The 22357-nt window shown below is 30.4% G+C and overlaps 1 protein-coding gene across 1 annotated transcript in view; it reads left to right on the forward strand.

Moving 5' to 3' along the window:
- Nucleotides 1-7041: 7041 nt before the first annotated feature.
- Nucleotides 7042-22357, forward strand: part of LOC129977900 (ocellar opsin-like) — a 61036-nt gene continuing 45720 nt past the window's right edge. The window contains exon 1 of the mRNA XM_056090593.1: nucleotides 7042-7065. Coding sequence (XP_055946568.1) covers nucleotides 7061-7065 — 5 coding nt within the window. The 5' untranslated portion in view covers nucleotides 7042-7060. The remainder of the gene's footprint in view (nucleotides 7066-22357) is intronic.

Genomic DNA, 22357 nt, shown 5'->3' on the forward strand with positions numbered 1-22357 from the left:
CGCATTAAAATTATTCGCCGTTATGCACAGGGTGTTTTTTTTTTTTTTTTTTGTTTTTTTTTGGACTGATGGTACTCAGAGACCTCTGTAGCTCGAACTATCAGCCGCAAAGCCACCAAATTTTGTCCGGGGCTATTAACGACATGGGAAAAAGGAATCCGCGAAAAAAAAAAAATCCAAAAGTTACCGATGGGGAAAACGTGGCGCTTTACATTTTAAGACAGTTAAAATTTTGCATAAAACACGGGGAAAAATTGCAAAATCCTGATTACGCAGTCGACACCAGCGCCAGTATTTTTAGTTATAAAAAAGAAGCGGGGCATTGAAAGTCATTTCAAGTGTCAGTTGATTTGTAAAATGCATCTTACTTTAGCACAGCGTGCATTACTTGTGAAGCTCTTTTATCTTAATCAATCCAATGCAGAAGCCGCTCTTCACGAATTTAGAAGTCGAAACAATTTACGTAAAGGACCTCTATCAATTAATGCACTGAAAGCAATGATTAAAAAATTTGAAAAATACTGTTTCTCTCGTAGCTCATCCTGGTAGAAGACGGAAGCCGGTATCGGAGGATACGATCACAGATGTTGCGACTGCAGTCGTTGAAAGAAATCAGATTAGCATTGCTGGTAATAGCAGCACACGTGGAGTTACCCAGTAACTGGATGTTAAGAGTTTCAACAATATGAATAGTTTTAAGAAAAATTCTTCAATTTTATCCATATAAAATTAGAATTTTGCATGAATGCCATTAGCCTTTGTAAAACCTACAGATTATGATCTTCGATTAACCTTTGCTTTGACATTTCTTGCCAGGATGGAGGTCGACGAGGCTTAGCCTTGGACAAATCTCTGGAGTGATGAGGCCCATTTTTATTTGAATGGGATTGTTAACACTCAGAATTCTAGAATTTGGACATCTGAACAACCCCATGCATTTCAAGAAATCCCATTCTGTTCTCAAAAAGTAACTGTTTGGTGTGGTTTTACAGAAGATTTTATCACTGGAATATATATTTTTTGAGATTATTACCCAAGCAGGACTGCAGACCTGTTCCGTAAACGCTCAAAGATATCATGATATGCTGAGTAGTTTTGTTATCCCACAACTTCAGCAAAGGCAATGCTTAGATAAAATTGTTGTAGAAAACTGACTGGTTACGAGATTATTTTTAAACTTTGTTGTATTTTTCTTGTATCTGGCAATTTCTTTTTATGAGCACTTCTGTTTTAAATTTTATGTTTTGATGTAATGTTTTTGTGTGCGTCGTAGTTTTAGATGTTCGTGAATGTAATTAGATGTAGTAAAAGTAGATTAAAAGCTTTATTACATTTTTGAAGAGTAGTGAGTTTCATTTACTACATCACATGAGAATTAGGAATATTGATCCATAATAGAGTTGTAGATCGGTATCGGACAATTGTCTTTATGCAGGATGGAGCACCACCACATATTGGTACTTCCGTACAGCAACTGTTGTGCCATCATTTTACAGAAGAAAGAGTCATTAGTCGTTGTTTTCGTGTTGCATGGCCACCTCGCTTCTAGATCTAACCCCATGTGACTTTTTTCTGTAGGATTACTTAAAATCGAAGGTTTATCTTAGTGGAGTCTCGAACTTATCAGTTTTAAAGGAAAATATAACACGGACTGTTATGAACATGCTTCTTGAAATGTTGCATCCAGCTGTAGGGAGTACGGTGTATAGAATGCAATGCTTAGTCCAAGAAAATGGAGGTCATATTGAAAATAGCTGATGTCTTCCCCGGGAAAGCGATTCTACTGAATAAAAACAAAATTACAAAGAATATAAAGGAAGTTAAATAGAATCTCTTTCTTTTTTTTAAATTTGTAACTATTTACAGAAGTTATTTTTTCGCATAAAGTACATTTGTGGAAAAATTAATTCTTTGCTATTCGTTTATCTGTTTATTGTAGCTTTTAAAAATTTTATCGTGCAGTTAAACTTAAAATTTAGATCTAAAGCGCCAAATTCCCCCACATCGGCAACTATTCGAACTAAATTTTTTATATCGCGGATTTCTTTTTCCCATGTCTTCAATAGTCCCCATACAAAATTTGGTGGCTTTGTGGCTAATGGTTTGAGCTACAGAAATCTCTCGATACAAAATCTCTCAGTTAAAAATAAAAAAAAAAAATTAAATAAAAACACCCTGTACTTCGGTTTATGCCGCATATGCTTCGGTTTCGTATTAATTATCCAATATTTTTTCTCTTTTTGATTAAATTAAGTAAAAACGAGTTATTAATATTTAATATGTTTTGTAAACACTAAAAGAAAGAAAAGAAAACAGGACATCATAGACAAATGCCAAATATTTCAAGTAATATACTTATATGCATTATCTTTTTATATATTCTGAAGAATCTATGCGTATAATTTTCTAAATTTTTTATAACCCTTTATTATTAAAATTAATCTTCCTTTCAATCACAGACCAAATAATTTTTGAGGTAATTAATCTCGAATTCCTGCTTTGTCTTGATATGGATAAAAGTCCTTTCAGGTATATATGTTCCACATCTACTCTTAAATCGTGTCGAATTGAATCAAATTTTGCACACTTATTATTTAAGACTAGAGAAAGAAAATTGGGTACTTACGTATTAACACCACCGCAGCTACAGATTTGGCGGTTTTTAAGTGCCGCCAACCAAAAAATGGCGTCAAAAATCAGCAAACAACAAATAAGGCAGCAAGGAATCGAAAAGATAACTGCGTGCGAACAACAGAATTGCTTTTTATTGGCGCATTAGCGCAAAAAGCGCCAAATCTGTAGCTGCGGTGGCGTTAATACGTAAGTACCGAAAATTGTTTACTTTTCGAATTGCAATAATTAATTAAATATTCAATTAATGAGAAATTAATTTAAATGTTGTCATATTTTGGTAGCAATAATATCTTAAGAAATGTTTTCATGCTATCTTAAAATTCGAAATTTTACTTTTTGAATCATAATATTATTTCATTTCTTTGCAACATTTTCTTCAATTTTTATAATTTTTCAAAGTTTATTAATTGAATTGATGCAGCAAATTTCGAAGTAAGGAAATTTAACGATACTCTGTTGCTAGGCAGCGGTGAGACTTTTAATTACACTACCTTTATTTTTCAATGTATTTTATTTTTTAATATTTTTCAATGTATTTTATTTTTTAATATTTTTAGCAATGTCTTTAATTGGTTTTAAAACAATTCGAAAGTTTTGTTAATTAGATAAAAAAATATTAATCTAAAATCTCTTCTTATCTTTACCTACGTCTTCTACAAAATAAATAAATAAATAATATTATAATTCAAAAATATTCAAAACTTTGAATAATGAAAAAAATTTATAATGGTGATTTAACGAGGCTTATAAGAAAATTTCATCACTGAAATTCAAATGAAGGCAAGGAAATTGATCTTTTTCCACAAAAAGAAGAAAAAAAATCTTCTCTGTTATATGAATCATATGTTGTGAACGTTTTATTTGTGTGAATCATTCTCTTTCAAATCAATCAAATTGAATTGTGTGAATATATTTTTTATTGTTGAAGAAAATAATAGCATTAAACAACTGTTTCTACTACAGCAGAATTCTAGAAGAACACTATTAAAAAAGTTTAGATGTTTTTATGCTCATTCGTCTTTTTCTTTTTAAAAACATATTTAAAAAAATGAATTACTTCATTGTTTATACTTTTATTTATTGATAATTTGAATTCCGCTTAATGTTCCTTTTCCACTAAAAATCGTTTGCATCTGCAGATTCTGGAATTATTACGAAGCTTAGAAAAGCAGAAAAAAGTTCAGGGTAAATAAAAAGAATTCACCTTGTAAAAGAAAAAAAAAATAAAAATAAATAAACTGATGATTGAAAAATCTGCAGAAGTTTCTAAAATTGATGTCTAAATACTTTACTACAGGTTTTATATTACAGGCAAAAAATAAGTAAGTAAAAATAAAAAAAAGTAATCTTGCTTTGAAATGCTTTTTGTCAAGTACTTATTAAATAATTTGTATCATGATATTAAAATGTTATTTTGTTATTAAATAATTTGTATCATGATAGTAAAATGTTATTTTGTTATTAAATAATTTGTATCATGATAGTAAAATGTTATTTTGTTATTAAATAATTTGTATCATGATAGTAAAATGTTATTTTGTTATTAAATAATTTGTATCATGATAGTAAAATGTTATTTTGTTATTAAATAATGTGTATCATGATAGTAAAATGTTATTTTGTTTCTCCATATATCAGGGGTGGTGAACCTTTTTGGATCAATGTGCCATTTTTTCTAAAGAAATGTCTAATGAGGTATAGACGTGCCGTCAAATAATTTTGGCCTGTGATTTTCGGGAAGATAATAAAACTAAGTACTAACAACTCAAAACTCTTTATTTACTACGAAAAATACATTTTGCACTGTATAGTAGTAAATGTTTTAATTATACGTGTAATTCAAATTAAAGTAGCATTAATGTGACTTCTGTTGTTTCAGATTAGATGACAAATAATTTATATTATACTGTAAGATTTTCAGAATGCACCCTGAATTGGAGTCATCTGGCAGACGGTTTCTAAGCAAGTCTTTAATGTTATTCCTCTCTGAAAATGACTCGCAGGCATAGATGAAAATATGCTTGAAATAGAAGGAGCCAGCTTTTTCAAATGAAGAAAGCCCGTTAAATGTTTAAATCTAATTCCATGTTTCCAAATGTTGCTTGTTAAACTTTCTTTTTCAATCAATTCCAACTTTTTCCTGGTTTCAATAAATTTTTGAATCCACATTGAACTCGACTGGAAATCAATTAGTTGCATTTCAAATTCTTCGATTTCCAACCAATCGAATTGGGTCAAATTCAGTTTATCAAATGAAGTCAGATGCAAGCCGTTTTGCAAACCTTAAAATGCAAACTGTTTTGATGGGCGGCGTGCCCAAAATATTGTATCGCGTGCCATAGTTTACAAGTGAAATTTGTATTAGGATGTTTATCTTTTTAATTTTTTATTTCATATGCTTATTTATGTTTCAAACATACATAACTTTTCAGAGATTTATAACCCCTAAAATACAGTTGCATTTTTATTTCATAATATATTGTTAATTAATTTGTTTTACTTTGCATTTATGATCAAGATTATTTTTAGTGAGATATTGGTCCATCCATCATTCGATAACTATTTAAATTTTGATGCTTATCGAATTTAATCGAGATTTCAATATTGATCGAAATTTCAAGAACATAGAGATTAATTAATCCTAGCAATATTTCCTTTTCGTTTCGTTACCTTGGCAATGAAACTGGTTCTAGGCTCAAGAAATGAGCAATGTTAATGGATGTGGTAGAGGGATGATAAATACTTTTTCTTGAATTTATTTCAATTTATTTGATTGAATATATATAATGGAGTCATAATATTAGGATCATCACACTGGTTGATCTAATCACAGGTAAGGTTGAGAAACCTGTTTGTTGAAAAGCATATAAAGGTGGTTTCAGCAACCATTGTCTGCCTAGCAATAGTTGCCGTAATGGCAAGTCGCGCGATTTAATGGTCATTGAAAAGGGTTTGATTATCGGGTTCAAAAAACGCAGTGGCAACATTTCTGAAACTGCAGCTTTAGTGAAGTGTTCATGTAGTGAATGCGTACAGTCGTTGGAAGAATCAAGAGATGTTCAGTCCAGGCATACACACTGACATTAGAAAAACAAACTTTCAAAAACCATGCTTTAAGTCCATTAATTCCTGTAGAAGTTACCCTCAATAACAATGAGTACTATCCAACATTGCCAGTTAGATTAACACCTTGCATGGCAGCTGTATACCTTGAAGATGATGGTGTGTTTTTCAAAAGGATAGTTACATGCCACATATTCAAAACTACCTGTGCATCATTCGAGGAGCATGAGGAAAGGTTTCAGTTACTACCCTGGCCCTCAAAATTCCGCATATCTTAATCCTTGTAAAAATCGGTTGGAACATCTTGATCGACATATCAAGTGCAAAGATCCTCCATCTCAGAATCTTCACAAGTTGCGTGATACTTTACACTCTTTTATGGTTATACATGCTTGTCGTCATCTTCCAAGCACACATGGAGTCAGCTGTTAATTGCTCATGTGTGCTGTTTTTGCTTCAAGAGTAGGCTATTCCGACTATTGAATAGGCTTAATAGATAGGTTTAATTAGATAGATTAAAGGGTTTTCGATTGTAATTCTTGAGATATTTGATGTTATTTTACATTTCAAAATAAAATAACATTTCATTTTGAAATGATATTGCTCTTTTTATCACCGCACTATGCTGTATTAATTTTCATTTATTTTTTGAACTTATTGAATTATTAATTTTATTACTGTATATTTGTTTTAAAATGTTCAATTTAATTTTTACGCAAGTAGAAAATATCATAATAAAATTTTTAATTTGTTCCATACATTTTAATTTTTCAAAAACTGATTATTGTTCCCCTGAAATAAATTAGTATGCGACTCTCAGTAACTTATTTACTTTTTCAGTTTTATTCCCGAATGTTAGCAGAACTCTTCAATTGCTTATATTACGATATAAAGTTTTTTTCATTAAATATATTTAATAAAACTGGGAACAGTTTTAAAATTACGATAATTTTTTTTCAGGACTACGTGTTTTGACTCAAATAATGTGATATACTTCGTTGAAGCATTTTTCCAATTGGAAGTACGTTTCTGTCTCCAATGGTTTGAATATTAGCTATCATTCCACGATTAGAGTAACAATCCTATATACACTTTGACATTGTGTCAACACAGTTTCAGAATTTAAAAAAAGAAAAGAAGAGACTGAGAGTCAAAACAGGACGACAAAAGTGTAGGTTTATTATTGTTTATTTTTTTCCAGTCTCTCCATATAAATGATGCCAGATGCCTGCAATCGGATAGTGCAGATGCTTCTTAATCGCATTAGAGAGTATTGGCGGCACTTCTCCTCTGTCATTAACAGAAATCTTTTCTCACCTAAGGCTTCTTTCTGCATTCCTCGCGTTCAACTCATGAAGCATGGATGAGGTGAGTCTGGACTTTTAATTCGCAACACTTTTCCCATTTGGATAAAAAAGGTCAAAGATCTAAATTGATTGGAAATTGCTTACAAATTGTGTTTTCCCTACGAAATTTTAAAGTTATTGGAATTTTTACCAATTGCCCAAGGAATCATGGACATTCTTTCAGTTTGAAAATGCTTACAAGTGTTGTTCCCCCTAAAATTTTGAAGTGATTGGAAATTTTACCAATTACCCAGCGAAAAGTGAATAATAATATAGTTTCAGAGTGCTTATAAATGTTATTTTTCCAGAAAATTGTGAAGTGATTGTAAATTTTACCAATTGCCGAAGGAATCGTACATTACACATTCATCTTGAAAGTGCTAATAAATGTTGTTCTACTGTAAAATATGTAAATGATTAGAAATTCTACTAATTGTTCAGGTATCTTCAACATTTTTTTTCATTATTAAAAAAGGATTTTATAAAAAATTGCTGAAATACTGATATTTGATAAGGAATCGTATAACACACATTTAGCTTGAAAGTGCTTATAAATGTTTTTCTATAAAATATTTAAATGATTTGAAATTCTATTAATTGTTCAGGTATCCTCAACATTTTTTTTTTCATTTTTAAAAGGCTTTTATAAAAAATGCTGAAATACAGATATTTGATAACTTTTTATTGGTTATGTACTAAAAACTTTTATTCAGGTACATTCGGAAATAATCTATATATTTTGATTAATGAAACAAACAGAACTGGGAGGAAAGTATGAGACAGCAGTTGAAATTTCCTTCTTTCTTGCGCTTTTAATATGAAACTGTTACGAGTTTTCTGCTATCAGTATCGTTTGCACAATGAAATATTTTAAATTGACGCCATTAATATTGCGTGAATTTTACGATATCTATGATGTACTAATTTTACTTTTTTGATAAACAATGATTATATTATAAACTGAGTGTTCTATATAAAAAAATTAGTAAAATTCCTCTCTATTGATACTTATTAATTTCTAGGTTATGTGTAATCAGGAAAAGGAATGTTGAGTAAAAATAAATAGAGAATTATTTGACAGAACATGATTCAAAGTGTAATATCCAGGGGTGTTTGTGGGACCCCAAAAAATCCCCGGAAACTTTTACGGACTTACTACCGGCATTTTGGAGTTTCGAGAAGGGGGGGGGGGAGAAATGAAAAATTACAATTATGAAGTATTGAATGACCTAATTATAAAAGTTCAATGAATTACTTTTTTTGCAAAATTAATAACCATAAATTTTCAAACATATAAACTACTACATTTTATGCAAATCTTTTAAATTACCTGAATTAATTCTTTTTAAAAAAATTATCTAATTTCTGCTGCTTTTTTTTTTATTTTCTGATGTTTGTGGGCTTGTCTTTCTTTTGTGGTGAACTTCATAATTGCAGGAAGGTTGACTTTTATTTTCCTCATTTACAGTTGAAGAAATTTCCTCGAGAACTGCACATGCAGAGGTAGAAGCAGTTTGCTTTTCTGCTAATGTAGAAGGTTTTTCAGAGACTTTTATAGGTGACTCATCTGAAATACATGTTTTTAAGTCCTCTTGATATGTTTTCCAACTTCTGTTCATATTCAGTAAGAGATCTTTGTGAATTGGATCAGTCATTGGATTTTTTGAGCCATATTTTTCACATGAGGTTTCTTTAGAAGCCATTAAATCATATTTAATAGTCTGCACTGCATCTAGGGAATCAATCTTAAGAGAGGTTCTATAGTCAGTGACAAGTGCATCCATTAAGTTGAATGCACTTTCCACTAATGGGCCATGGAAGCAGCTAAGGCAGGCTTTGACCAATTTAGCCAATGTAGGATACTTATAATCATTTGTGAAATCATCTTTTAAATTAAAAACTTTAGACCAATATTTATCAATTGTACACTTGACTTGATTTCCACTTTCATCAGATGTGTAGAGCATTTCTTTGGTGATATCAATATCACTCTGGTATAACCTTATTTCAGCTTCTACTTTTGACTTTTCATTATCACTAAAAATATGGGACATAAAAGATGATAATTTTTCAAAAGCTAATATTGTACTGGTTTTACCTCTTAGCTCTGGATCTAATGCTGTAAAACTAATTAGATATGAATTTTTAAGGGGTAATTTCTGTTTCATATGCTGAAATTTCTAAATGAAATTCTCTTGCGTACATAAATAAAAAAATATTTCAATAAGCGAAACGAAAAATTTACACGTGCATCAATAAATGAAACGAAAATTTTACACAGCGGAGAAAAAAAAGTTGCGAAGCGATCAATGACAAATAGCTGATACGGCGAAAAATCCCCCTTCTCTACTTATTGGCGCCACGCCAGTAGAGATAAGACCTTTGAACCCAGAGTCACGTTATCGCACATCTGGTCGAACGAAGTCTCCCCCTTTTTTTTCTGCCGCGCCTACTTGCCGAAAAGAATCCAGAAGAGAATGTCCGAGAACCGGGGGAATGAGTCATAACTCGCAATAAGGAAAGAACAAAAAAGAAGTTTTTTCCCCCTTTTCACGCATTATAACTGCCTTTGGAGAAAGAAAGGAAAAGTTTTCACCACACACACTGACCTTGCGTTTTCTGCTTTAAAAGCAAACAAAATTACCCAGATCAAAATAAATAATTCATTATTATTCCTACTTCCTTTTGAACGACGATCCCCGGAAATTCCGGGGATCGAAGTTCAAAATCCCCGGAATTCCGGGGTTTCCCCGGAGCACAAACACCCCTGAATATCCTGTTTTAAATATTTTTCAATACACAAATATCTGTTTAGAGAGAGTTTTACTTTATGGACATTCCTTTACCCCAATCGTTTAATCAGTGCATTATTACTTACTGCATTATTTTTTTTAATGTTCATTAGCTTAAAAATTTTTAGGTTTTTGTCACAAATTTTGGATTGTTTTTCTTAGATTCTCATTAGTAGAAACTTTTATGTAATATATCTATAATACTTTTGTTAAACATATCTATTGAAGTATTAAAATCCGTCATCAAATTATCCGTAAGAATTTTACATCAGCAAAACCTTTTGTTACGAATTGTTTTTTTAATACATTTTTTGTCTGAAATATAGGAATTAGAATAATTGGAAATGAATTTAGTTGAGGAATTACAATCATCAAAGATATTTATTTCTTTACATGTTCTATGAATTGTTTTTATGAGACGGTATCTTCATGACGCATAGTGAAGATATACCAGCTTCTCAATTTAGTCAAAGACCATTCAAAATATGATTGTGAGATTATCGGTTTGATATAAATGTATGTTGAATAAGTGTTAGAATCATTGATTAATTACTTACTGTCTCTGCTAAAACTAGCGTTTCGTCTTCTATTATGTTTAGATATTTTGGAATTTCATGGACATTTCTTTCAAAAAGCTACATAATTTAAAAATATTTTGATGACGAACGTTTTATTATCTGTTTTTAAAAATGGCCTTTATTCCATTTCATGTAATTTATTGCTTGTGATATTCCTTTGAATTACCAATAGATTAAATTACATATTTAGATTGCTAACAATTACTTGGAAAAAATGAGGAAAACGGAATAATAATGGAAAATTTTTAGTCATTCACATGAGTAAAAATGAGTAAATCTAAAATCTTCTAATTTGTTAATAAACTTTTACTTTGTTATATACGAAATATTCGAGGAGAAAATATGGTAATCGATAGAAATTCGATCGCCAAATTTGAATACGTTTTCACGATTTATATCTCTTTGAGTCAATAAAGACCTTTTTGGAATTTTTTCTGGAAGATGGGAAGAGTCGACGAATGCGATAACTCAAACTCAAACTCTGTACAAGCTATACAGACGAGATTTAATATGTTGTCTTACCAACAACAACAAAAAAAAACTGTTTCTATTAAATTTCAGACAAATAATAGAACAAAGAGATGCTTGTCTCTCTGTTCGTGAATATGGTAATTCAAAAATTAAATGAGTTAGACACTTGAAATTCGGCATATGCTTTATAATCAAATTCATTTCTGTGACAAATTTTGGCTCAAATAGGTCAACATCCAATACATTTTTTTATTATATATGTCGAAAAATTCATACGCATTATTGCATAGGGAAGTGAATAAATGTGATGATAAATAATAAGTGATACACTATTCTTAAAGTGTGAATCGCATGAAATGTTAATGGGGTCACAAAAACTTTCAAGTCATTTTATTTTATAACTTTCATTAACATTTTTTAGCAAAAGCCATGAGGAAATGATTTTGGTTGAAACCATTCCATTAAAGCATGCTTAATAATTATTTGAAACTTTACTTGTATTAATTTGTGTTTCATTTTTTGTTTTTCAATTTTGGAACTATGATACACTATTAAGGATGAGAATGGGGAATAACCAATGTGTTCATGAGTTACTTCAGGACTAATGTTGAAATTGGCTGCATTATTTGTTAATATCATTTATAAAGTTGGTTAACAGTACCTATTTTAACAGAATTATAAAGGATTGGCAGGGAGTACTTTATATTCTTTTCAATAAAGGATAGGATGATTAATGGCGTAACAATCCTTTACCAAATCTTTAGATCTCCCCCTTTTTGCTTAATATATTTTATAATTTTTTATGTAATCACATTTTTTTAATACTTCTATGTTACAGTTGTCTTTTGTTGCTATCGCTAGATGTGAGAGATTTCAAACAAAAGAAAGGTCAGAAAATAAAAGTAATAAGTAAAATACTGAAGAAAAACCATGCGACACTGCGTAAAAAATTTGAAGGACAGTCATATTTTGTAAATTGTGCTTTGTATCTTGATCCTATTGATCTAAATTTCTTTTTTTTTTTTACTTGTTTGATTATTTCATCTTTTATTTTGAATGTGTAAATTTTATCTGCCACTTATAAAAATTAAAAAAAAAAAATGTAATGATGTGTGAAAAAGTAGAAGGACATGTGTTAAAATAAATGGGTAAAACGATATTTTAAACCTTAAAAGTAAATGTTTCATTCTTTTTAATTGATTTTGTTAAGAAAAACCTACTATTTTAGTGAAAGTCGTCGTTTTCATCTTTTTTAGAATGCCTGGAGGAAAACCTTTAATTGAGTTTCAAAAAGGACAAATTGTAGCCCACACACAAAAAAAAGATAGGAAAGGTTACACGCTAGCTACAGATCAGTCCAAATATTATTTCAAACTTCATGAGAAATCCTAGTAGGAGTAGTACCAAAAGAAGACTGGTAAACTTAAAAAAACTGATGCAACGCAGTCAAGAAAAGAACTAACAAAACTGATGCAACGCAGTCAAGAAAAGAACTAACAAAACAGTATGGAATTGTTGCCAAAGCTCGAAATATTTCACAACACACACGTCTACAACTACATAAAAAAACTCCAAAGAGTTCGTGTTCGGAAAAAGGAAGCACCAACCTAAATGGACTGAAAGGCATACTGAACACCAACTGCAGCGGATTAAAAACCATATGTCTTGAAGTTCAGAATGGAACATTTCCTGATTAGAAAAATTTGAATTTAGACGGTACAGTTGGATACTAATGTTATTAGCATTGACTTGATATTGACGAAAGGATATTCTGCCTGACAGATGGGTGGTGAGGGGGAGTTTATTGGTTGGCAGTCATGTACCGATGAAGAATAAGCCTAGTGGCAGGCAGAAACGCACAGACTATATCCGAGTTTTGAATTCTTCTCTATGGCGTTGAGCTACGCTGAAATGATTGGATTTTTCATCATGGCGGAGCATCAATTCACACAGAAAATAGTGTTAAAATTGTTTTAGAACAAATAATATTCGGGTTTCGCAAGGTCTGTTGAATACCTATCGATCTCAGTATTGTAAAGCACATATGGATAAGGATTGTTCGTCACGCTTGCGCAGAAGGCGAATAGTTTGAATCTGTAGGTGAGCTTGTAATGATGTTTGGAAAAGTTTTAACTAAACAGAAATTTAAATTTTATAAGATTCGATGCCAAATCGAATCTTTGAAGTAAGTAAAAGTAATTTAAACCGTTAATAGAAGAATTCCCTATCGGATTATTAATAAGATTTGAATTCCCTATTTAAAAGTGTCCTTCTTTTTTTACAGGTATAATGTTATTAAAACTGTTTTTTATTGCAATTGACTTGTATTTTTTGTTTCAAGTTTCAGATACAGTTATCTGTTGCTAAATAGGCCTTTAAAGTATTGCTTATTAAAATTCTCTGAAAAAGATTCAGTGTTCTTTATTTATCTAAAAAATCGTGTGCCTTTTTTTTTTTATTTTGTGTATTGATGTGTCATAGTGTTAAAAGTTGAACTCTTAACTCAAACTCTCTGTTCGGAGATTTTTTGTCTATTTTCTAGAAAGATATAAATATGGGTCATTTAATTTTAAAAAGTCAGAAACCATCCTTGCCTCTAATCAGTCTTGTATTTTCTTCGAATCCTCACTAGCTTGTGATTAAATAGGTTCTTTTTTTTTTTCAGTTTGTATTCAGCTTTTAAACTTGCCCTAAGTAGAAGCTACAATACTGTTTAAATATACTGTGATATAAACTAATTTATGAATATATTTAATAGAAAAGAATTTTATAATATAATATATGTCATATTTTCTAGTATATTTTTGTTAATGAGTATGGAATATTCGATCTAAAGAAATCAAAATCTGCATTTATTATAGATTAAGAATAGAAAATACTACTGATTATTGAATTTTTGTCCAATTCTTTATAATAAATAATCTATAATTTTTGCTAAAGTTGTTCTGGTAAATTAGATAGTGCTAACAATGTTTGCCAAATTTGTTTTTTATAAATGTACGTTTGCTTTCTAAATGGCGTCATAGCGAATCTTCTGGACATTTGTAATAAATCAATAAATACGTTAGCTTTATCATGCCATTTTGAAAATGATATTACGTAAAATGACAAACTTATACTGTCACTATATTTATGCATAAAAGTAAAATGCCCTTGCTGACGCTTAAACTAATGTGTTATCTTTGATAATATCACTGTCTAAAAATATATATAAAATGTTGCAGTTAAAACATGATTTTTAATTGTAATTCCAAATGCAGCAATAAGCATTCATAGCTATATATAAATAACGACTTAGAAAATATCTTGCCTTTAATTTGGAATATCAAAAGGTTATAGTCGTGTAATTGAAATGGTCTTTTATTTAAGTTCTTAATAACTCCTTCCTTTTTATGAATTAGACCGTTATTATTTACAATAAACAGCATAGTTGTATATCCAAACATTCTTTCTTGTTTTATTGACTTATTATAATATTTATTTTGTAACATGAGAAAATATTTACATCGTTTTCTCTATGCAGAACTCCACTAATTTGCCAGAATTTATCCATGTTTTCCTTTCCATCCATGGCTACGATACTTGTAAAATTTATTTGAAAAAAATTATTTATTTCCAATGATTGATATATAATTTTTTGAAGTATGCTTATGATGATTTTACTTAACTAATAGTTCTTGTATAGAAATGCTCGTTATATCACAAAGTATTAATAAAAACTGGAATCTATCAAATAATTTTTGTTAAAAACCTATTTTCTCAAGCTAGCTAATATAAGTATATCATTAAATTATGAATAATTGTTTGCTTGAATTTAGATTGTATGTCATTTGCAACAGTTACTCTTCATTATACTTTCAAACTTTCTTTCTCACTTTTTTTTTGTTTTATTTAAATACATCTTTTGTTCAATGGATAACTACGAGGGGTGAATCAAAAAAAAAAAAAAAAAAGCTTACAAGCAACAGCATTTGTAAAGTAGAAATTGGGGGTGGGAATATTGTTACCCAGAGTGGAGACAGATGGCCCTAGTTGTCTTAGACAGGTCGTTCGAGCAGATAGTGTTAGTACTGAGACGTGAAACAGCGACAATAATGGGAAGAAGTTTAGAGAAGTGATCTTTCACAGAAGTGCGAGCCGTGATACGATTTCTATGGGCCAAGAATGTGTCCCCATCGGACATTCAAAGACAAATCGCTGAAGTGTACGGGGGAAGAAGCAATTAGTAGACAATAGGTGGTAAAATGATGTCATTCTTTTGAAACGGTCAGAGAGACTGCTGGAAACGTTTAGGTGAGAGATCTGGAGCCACCTCCATACAGCCCTGATTTGGCTCCCAGTGACCATTTTCTTTTCCCGGAATTGAAGAAACACATATCCTAAACAACGTTCATAGCATACGGTGATGTTCAAAAAGGCGCCGAGAACTGGCTCAATAGTCAGGGACCTAATTATTACCAAGACGGATTAAACAAATTGGTCCAGCGGAGTGATAAATTTCCTCAACAGGTTTGGTGATTATGTAGAGAAGTAACCGCCACATATGTCTCTTAATTACCATTTGTATCCAGTGTCTATTGTTGATAAAGCATTTTTCCTTTTCCTTGTAAACTTTTTTTAGATCACCCCTCGTATATGCAACCGAACTAACTCTGTTGTTAAAACTCATAAAGAGCTAAAATTTATCGGCTTTCTTTCCCGATGAATATGCTTCTTTCAAAATTCATTTGGTAAAAAAGTTATTTCAATAATTTAAGCGTTTTTCAAAATATCTTTAAGAAATTTTTATTTAATTAGGCGTTTTGATTTATAAATGCTTGATATATGGTAGATAAAATGGAAGATAAATAAAAATTGGAGGTCGCTATGTAACTTTCGATAAGCACGTTCCATTATTTCAGATGGAGTCAATTATAGTGGCTAGTTTTGGGTGAGTGAATGCGAAAAACCTGAAATAATTTCCCTGCAAAATAAAAGGACCCATCATAGAAATTATTAGCAGCAAAAATCTATACTGTCATTTAAGATGGTGTAAATAAAATAACCAGACATCAATCGGATATTTTTACCGCAAATACACATTCATAAATTTGTTTCTTTATTTATAAATTATATGAGGCAATTTTGCTGATTTTGTCGATATGCTTTTTTTTTTTTTTTTTTTTACGATGCTAAGATTAAGTTTAAGCTGTGAAATAGCCAACTAAGCTTATATTTTCATACCTCAGTCCTCAGTCCTTCAAAAAAATATGTTTTAATTCTTTTGAGTATAAATTGACTTCAACGAAATCATAAACGCTGTCGCGTCGATAGAAACGAGGAAGGCAAATTTTTAAGATCTCCAATCCTTCAATTTTTTTTAGGAAGTAATATATATATTTTTATATGTATATGTTATAATTTTAGTAAAAAATTTTTAAGTTCATTTTTACTTGTCATAGATGAATTAATAATGTGTTAATTTAAATTTATATTTGAATAAGATCTTTGAATTTCTTTTATAATTTCACACTTTTTTATATAATGTAATGCATTTTAACTCTGTCACAGGAAGCTAGATATTTTATTAAATGTAAATTTTGATAATTAAATTGAACGAAATGCGTGAAATAATTTTCCATATTATTATAGATATTAGCTTAATTATCAAAACTTTTTAATTTCAATATTCAGAATTTCCATATAATGCCTAAAGGTAAAAAAAAGTAATATTTCATAACCTTTCCATTATTAATCGTATATATATTCCTTTTCGATGGATTAAGAGATTTGTACACATTTTATATTTTTTAAGTATTATATAAATAGGAATAGTTTTTTATTTATTCTTCCTCTAATGTATTAAAAGTTCCACTCTAACAATTATTTGATTTTTCAAACTGATTTTATAAAAAAACTTTCAAACTGATTTTATAAAAAAAAAAAATTCTAAACATTTTTTGAAATATTCTTATAATATATTTTGTATTCAAGGGTTGTCTATAAATAATGATTATTTTGAAATCATTTGTGATGTTTAAATAATATCAATCACAAAATATTTTATATATTATTATTTAAGTTTAATTGCATATTAAATCTTTGCACTCCTCCGTATAAAGTATCAGAAAAAAAAATTTACATTGCAAAATTATTTATATATTGAGGTTATGAGATGTTTTTATAGCGAGAGATTTCCAATTTAAATGGCTTTGTTTTTTCCTTGAATTAGTTCAAAATGTATTTTATTATTTTCTCGTTGTAATATGAGCATACAAAAGTATTGCAAACTTCGACAATCTCAAATTCGAAATTTAAATGAATTTCGAATCTCGAAGCTTTATTTAGCTCGGAAAAACTAGTTATTATATATTTTAATATCCAACTTTTGAATTGTCCATGTGTATATTCAAAAACGTATTGAGATAAATGGAATTTTGATAGTTAGTGCTTAGATCAACATGTACGTCGATATCAAATTTTAGCCCAAACATGTCAACGGAAAGAATTACTTTGAAATAATATATTTTATTCACTATATCCTGAAACCAAATTACTTTTTCACGAAGAAATTTCGATTTCCATGTTGTAATTCAGGTTGAATGTAAATATTATGTATATCTGTACTTGTTACATTCTGTTCTTTTCTAATATTAGCTCTATCAGCACTGAAAGTCCCCAAATGCCCGTTGAATGAAACTATGGTTAGCGCCCGACGTGCCTGTATTATAAAATTTTATTATGCCTGGATCATAAAATTTTTCCATCTTTTGCTAAGTGCGATTGATTGAATACCCGAAAAGCATGCTTTGTTCGTTAGATATTCTCACCCATATGGGTTTGGAGGGCATAGCGATTCTCTGAAAATTCTGAAAAGATGTCCGAGCATGCATTTCCTTATTAGCTATTAACTAACTGGCGTCGTCTTTCATATATCAAAACCTTATGAACTCTAGCTATCAATCTAGATTTTTGAGGGGGAAGGGACAGGGAATTGTTCTTGTTTTTGGAAGAGAACTCGGGCGTTTCAGTATTCCGAAGTACTTAAATTCGAATGATCTTAAGGACCTTAATCAACCTTAATTGTGCACATGTTATCGTGATTTTAACCGATATTAAATTTATAAAAATACTGCTGAAATCAAAGTAAAATAGTAAAAAAGTCAGACGATTATTATTAAATGCATAAATGTTTTATTTATTTGAAAATAATAGGAAAATTGTTGGTTTTTTTTTTCAATAATATTTTCAAAATTACGGAATTGTTAGTTATCAACCACTAAATAATTATGGATACTTCTATCAGAATTTTCTAAAGATCGGTTCAAGATATTTGATTACATAAAAAACTTAGACAAAACAGTATCTAATTGAATATAATAAGAAGCATTCCAATATAGTTATTGCGGATTTGTTGTTCTTTAATTTCTATTGATCAACAAAAAAGAATCCACATACCTTTCTGCTGATCAAAGTTCGAGCCAAAATGTCCGGGATAGAGCTTGCCTACCCTAAAAATATCCAATAACTTCTCCTCATGACAAAAGCAGTGAGTACGTTTTGTTTAACATTTTTAATGCAGTTTTATAAATTACAAGCACTCCTTAGGGAGTTCTAACCGACAACTGTTAAATTACAAAAAAACCAATATAAATAATAATCCCTTCTGGCGCCACCAGACCGGAAATGAACAGATGCATCATAAATATATATATAAAACAAATAATAAAAAAAAGGAATTACAGGAAACTACGAAAACGAATAAAGTTTTTTCGTTTCCCGTTGCAACAATAGTATATGAGAAATCCAAAGAAAGTACCTTGTAGATTTCTCTTATTGAATGTTTTTGTACTTTTTATTCAAAATAAGAAATTTCTATTTCTACATGTTTTCCAGTCAGTAATAAGCCTACATCAATGATTAAGCTATCATTGGATAATTTTCTTATCAACTTTCAATGATAGAATACTTATTTTGTATTAAAATGTTTGTTTTAAAATTTCAATTGAAAGAAAGTTTTTAATCAGAAGAAAGATTCTCATTTCGGTCTATTTAATCTTATTCGAATGATACGTGTTGAAAATTCAACTGAAACATTTATCTGGTCAGCATATTTCGGTAACAGGCAAAATTTATATTCATAATGATTTGTGATATTTGGATTACGTCATGTTCTGTTATTTATTTTCATAGCCTGTTTACTGTCCGATTCTTTTTGACTTTCTCAAAATTTCCCAAAATTTCTATTTTTTTTTTTTTTTTTGTACTTATTTATTTGGATGTATTATCTGGCATTTGTTTACATAAATGATATCTAAATAATTTATTTTTTTTTATTTCTGACTTTCAAAATTTTTACTTTTATACTTATTTATTTGGATGTTTGTTAATTTGTCACGGATTTATATAATTAATATCTAAATAATCTTTTGAGGGCGATTCAACATGCGAAAACCTCTCAGGGGGTTTACCGGTAAATAAATATTTGCTAAACGGTATTTTATTTTTTTAAACTGTTTAATTTATTCTGTTTAATATATTTTGTTTTACATTTTCTGCATTAGATTTGTTGTTCATTCAATTATTTTAGAAGTTTTCATTAAATATATCTAAAAATCATTACTCTCTCAATATTAAATCAAATTTTAAAGTCCGTTAACTTGTATCAGTACTAGATTTCCTATTTTTTCATTCGTTTTCAAGCAATTCTGCATAAATGCTACATTAATACTTTTTCTGATTACATGCGAAAGTATTTTTATATCTTTGCTAATAGTTTTTATTAATAAAAATTATTTTTTTTTGTAAAAAATATATGTTTAAAATATCAGTCTTGCTCTTTTTTTAATAAATCTACACTCATCAAAAGTACTTCTGTAACTGTTCGCTATTCAAAATGGCGTTTATTGGAAATTAATGAATTAATTACTTCTGTTGAAGTAATTAATATTTAAATAATAAGTAATTTATTAATATTGGAAATTCTGAATATTTAAAATGAATATCAAAGGTTGCTTCGGCTTGAAAAGAAATAAAGAATTTTTTTTGGAAGAATTTACGAATGGAAGTGCTTATGCGTGTGTATGCGTATCCGGACGAATCTAGCGCATTTATCAAATTTGGCTCACACGTAGTAGTTGACTACCTGTGAGCCAAATTAAAAATTTTTATAGAAATTCAATTTTAAAATTTTGAGATTCAAATATTAAATTTAACGTGAAAAGATTTTTATTTAATATTTTGCTTTATTGTAGGTGAATTTCCTCTCGTAGCATCATTTCTGATAGTTGTAGGGAATGAATGTATGCATCATTGAATAGAAAAATTGGAATTTAAATTCTTAGATGAGATATTCCAATATCGCTATCTTTTCCATATTTTTTTTGATAATAATTAGAATATTTATTTTTAAGTTAAAAAAAGAATGATCGAAATACTTTTTAAATCAATTTTTAATTGTTTGTTAAAAGTAGTTAATTTTTTTTTTGGTGTATATTGCTACAATTTTGTATTGAAATTTGAAAACCCACTTTAATGGTGGGGACATTTTAGATTTTACACTCATGTCCATAAATTAAGGATAATTCAGAGTCACGCGGAAATCGAACTCTAAAATGCATATATCACCCGTAAAATGACTACACACGTCTTCAAAAATCATATGCAAATTGCAGGAAGCCACCAGATGACACCTATAGTACGTCACAATGACGAGAGTGTAATAGAGTGATGTATAAGGAATACAGGCAAAGAAGTAAAGTTGTTCGCAAGCGCTTTATAAGTCTTTCAGTGCAATAACCGCATAGTTATGACACAAAGGACGCATTTCGAGGATTTTTTACGTGGTAGAATTATCAGCCGTCTGGAATGTAAGCGTACCCAGCTGGAAGTATCCAACGAACTTGGAATCGCCCTGAGTGTCATCTCCAGGCTTTGGCAACGATTCCTAGATGATGGTAATGTGAGTAGACGTTACAGCACAGCTCGCCTCCGAGTTACAACGCTGAATGAGGACCGGTATTTGGCAGTTACTGCCAAAAGTAACAGACGGAGCAAAGCATCAGACCTGTCTCGTCAGCTCTCTTCAGTCATTGGTACAACAGTTTCAAGGCAGACCGTTTACAGATGCTTAGGGCAGATTGGTCTATATGCTCGTAGGCCTTTCAGATGTGTTCCAACTCACTGTCGCCTGCGGTTAGCCTGGAGTAGAGAGCATGCATTGTGGACACCGCAACAGTGGGCTTGCGTGATGTTTTCCGACGAGTCCAGGTTTAACTTGCAGTCTGATTCTACCCGGACTTTCATATAGAGAGCGCCAGGTACCTGTTACCACTAAGAAAACATCATTGAACGACACCGTTACGGTGGCGCATAATTGCTCGTTTAGGGAGGAATTATTCTGAGTTCCAGAACTGACCTGCATGTTCAAATTGGAACCATGACAGGCCAAATCTATCGGGACGTCATTCTGGAACAACATGTACGTTTGTTTCGGGGCGTCATGGGCGCAGAATTCGTGTTTATGGATGACAACGCCCGTTCTCACCATGCAAACATCATAAACGAATACCTTCGATCGGAGGATATCACCCGTATGAACTGGCCAGCATTCTCACCGAACTTGAATCCAGTAGAGCATATGTGGGACATACTTGGCCGACGAGTTGCAGCCCGTCAACCACCTCCTGCATGTCTAGCGGAATTTCGGAGAGCATTGTTTGATGAGTGGTGTAATATTCCCCAAAATCAGATCGATAATTTGATACTCAGCATGCCTAGGCGTCATACGAACTGTATTGCATCGTCTGGGAGACATACTATGTATTAACCATCTTTCCCCATGTAATATTGGTTTTTTGTAAACAGGTTTTTTTTTCTTTTGTAATTTGCTCCAGGGAGCAAAAAATTGCAATTTTTACTAATGATATCAAACATATAGCATCTTTTTTGCTCTTTACTTTTTGTTTAATAAATAGGTTTTACAAATAAGTCATATTTGTTTTGCTTTTGACTCTTTCTTTTCCTAAATTTATGGACATGAGTGTATTACATATTCGTATAAAATTTCGGAGATTTCTCAATGTAACAACTGAATATTGTTCGTTTCAGTTCACCGATCTTGATTGCTTAGGTCCCCCTCCCCCGATCAGTCTTTTTTTCTTTTCTTTTTTTTTCTTTTTATTTGTATGTGAGTGCCGTGTCGTTTCTCACCGCACTATTTTATTCTAACCCAAAATTGCATATTTATTACTTATATAGCTAGTTGAAGTGGTAAAGAAACTTTCAGGAGTGGCACAAAGAATATTTTATATAATATCATTAAATGTGACCGAAATTATTTTCCGTTGTTAACTTTACAGCGTTATGAAAAAATTCAGTAACGAATATTTTAAAAGAACTTTTTTAACATAAACAATTATGTAATAAAATGTAGTTATCAAATTTTAAGAACAGAAATCTTCCATTTATTCATTACAGTTTAATCTCTGCGTCA

The sequence above is a fragment of the Argiope bruennichi genome, chromosome 1, assembly GCF_947563725.1.
Source record: "Argiope bruennichi chromosome 1, qqArgBrue1.1, whole genome shotgun sequence".
In the NCBI taxonomy this organism is placed as follows: Eukaryota; Metazoa; Arthropoda; class Arachnida; order Araneae; family Araneidae; genus Argiope; species Argiope bruennichi.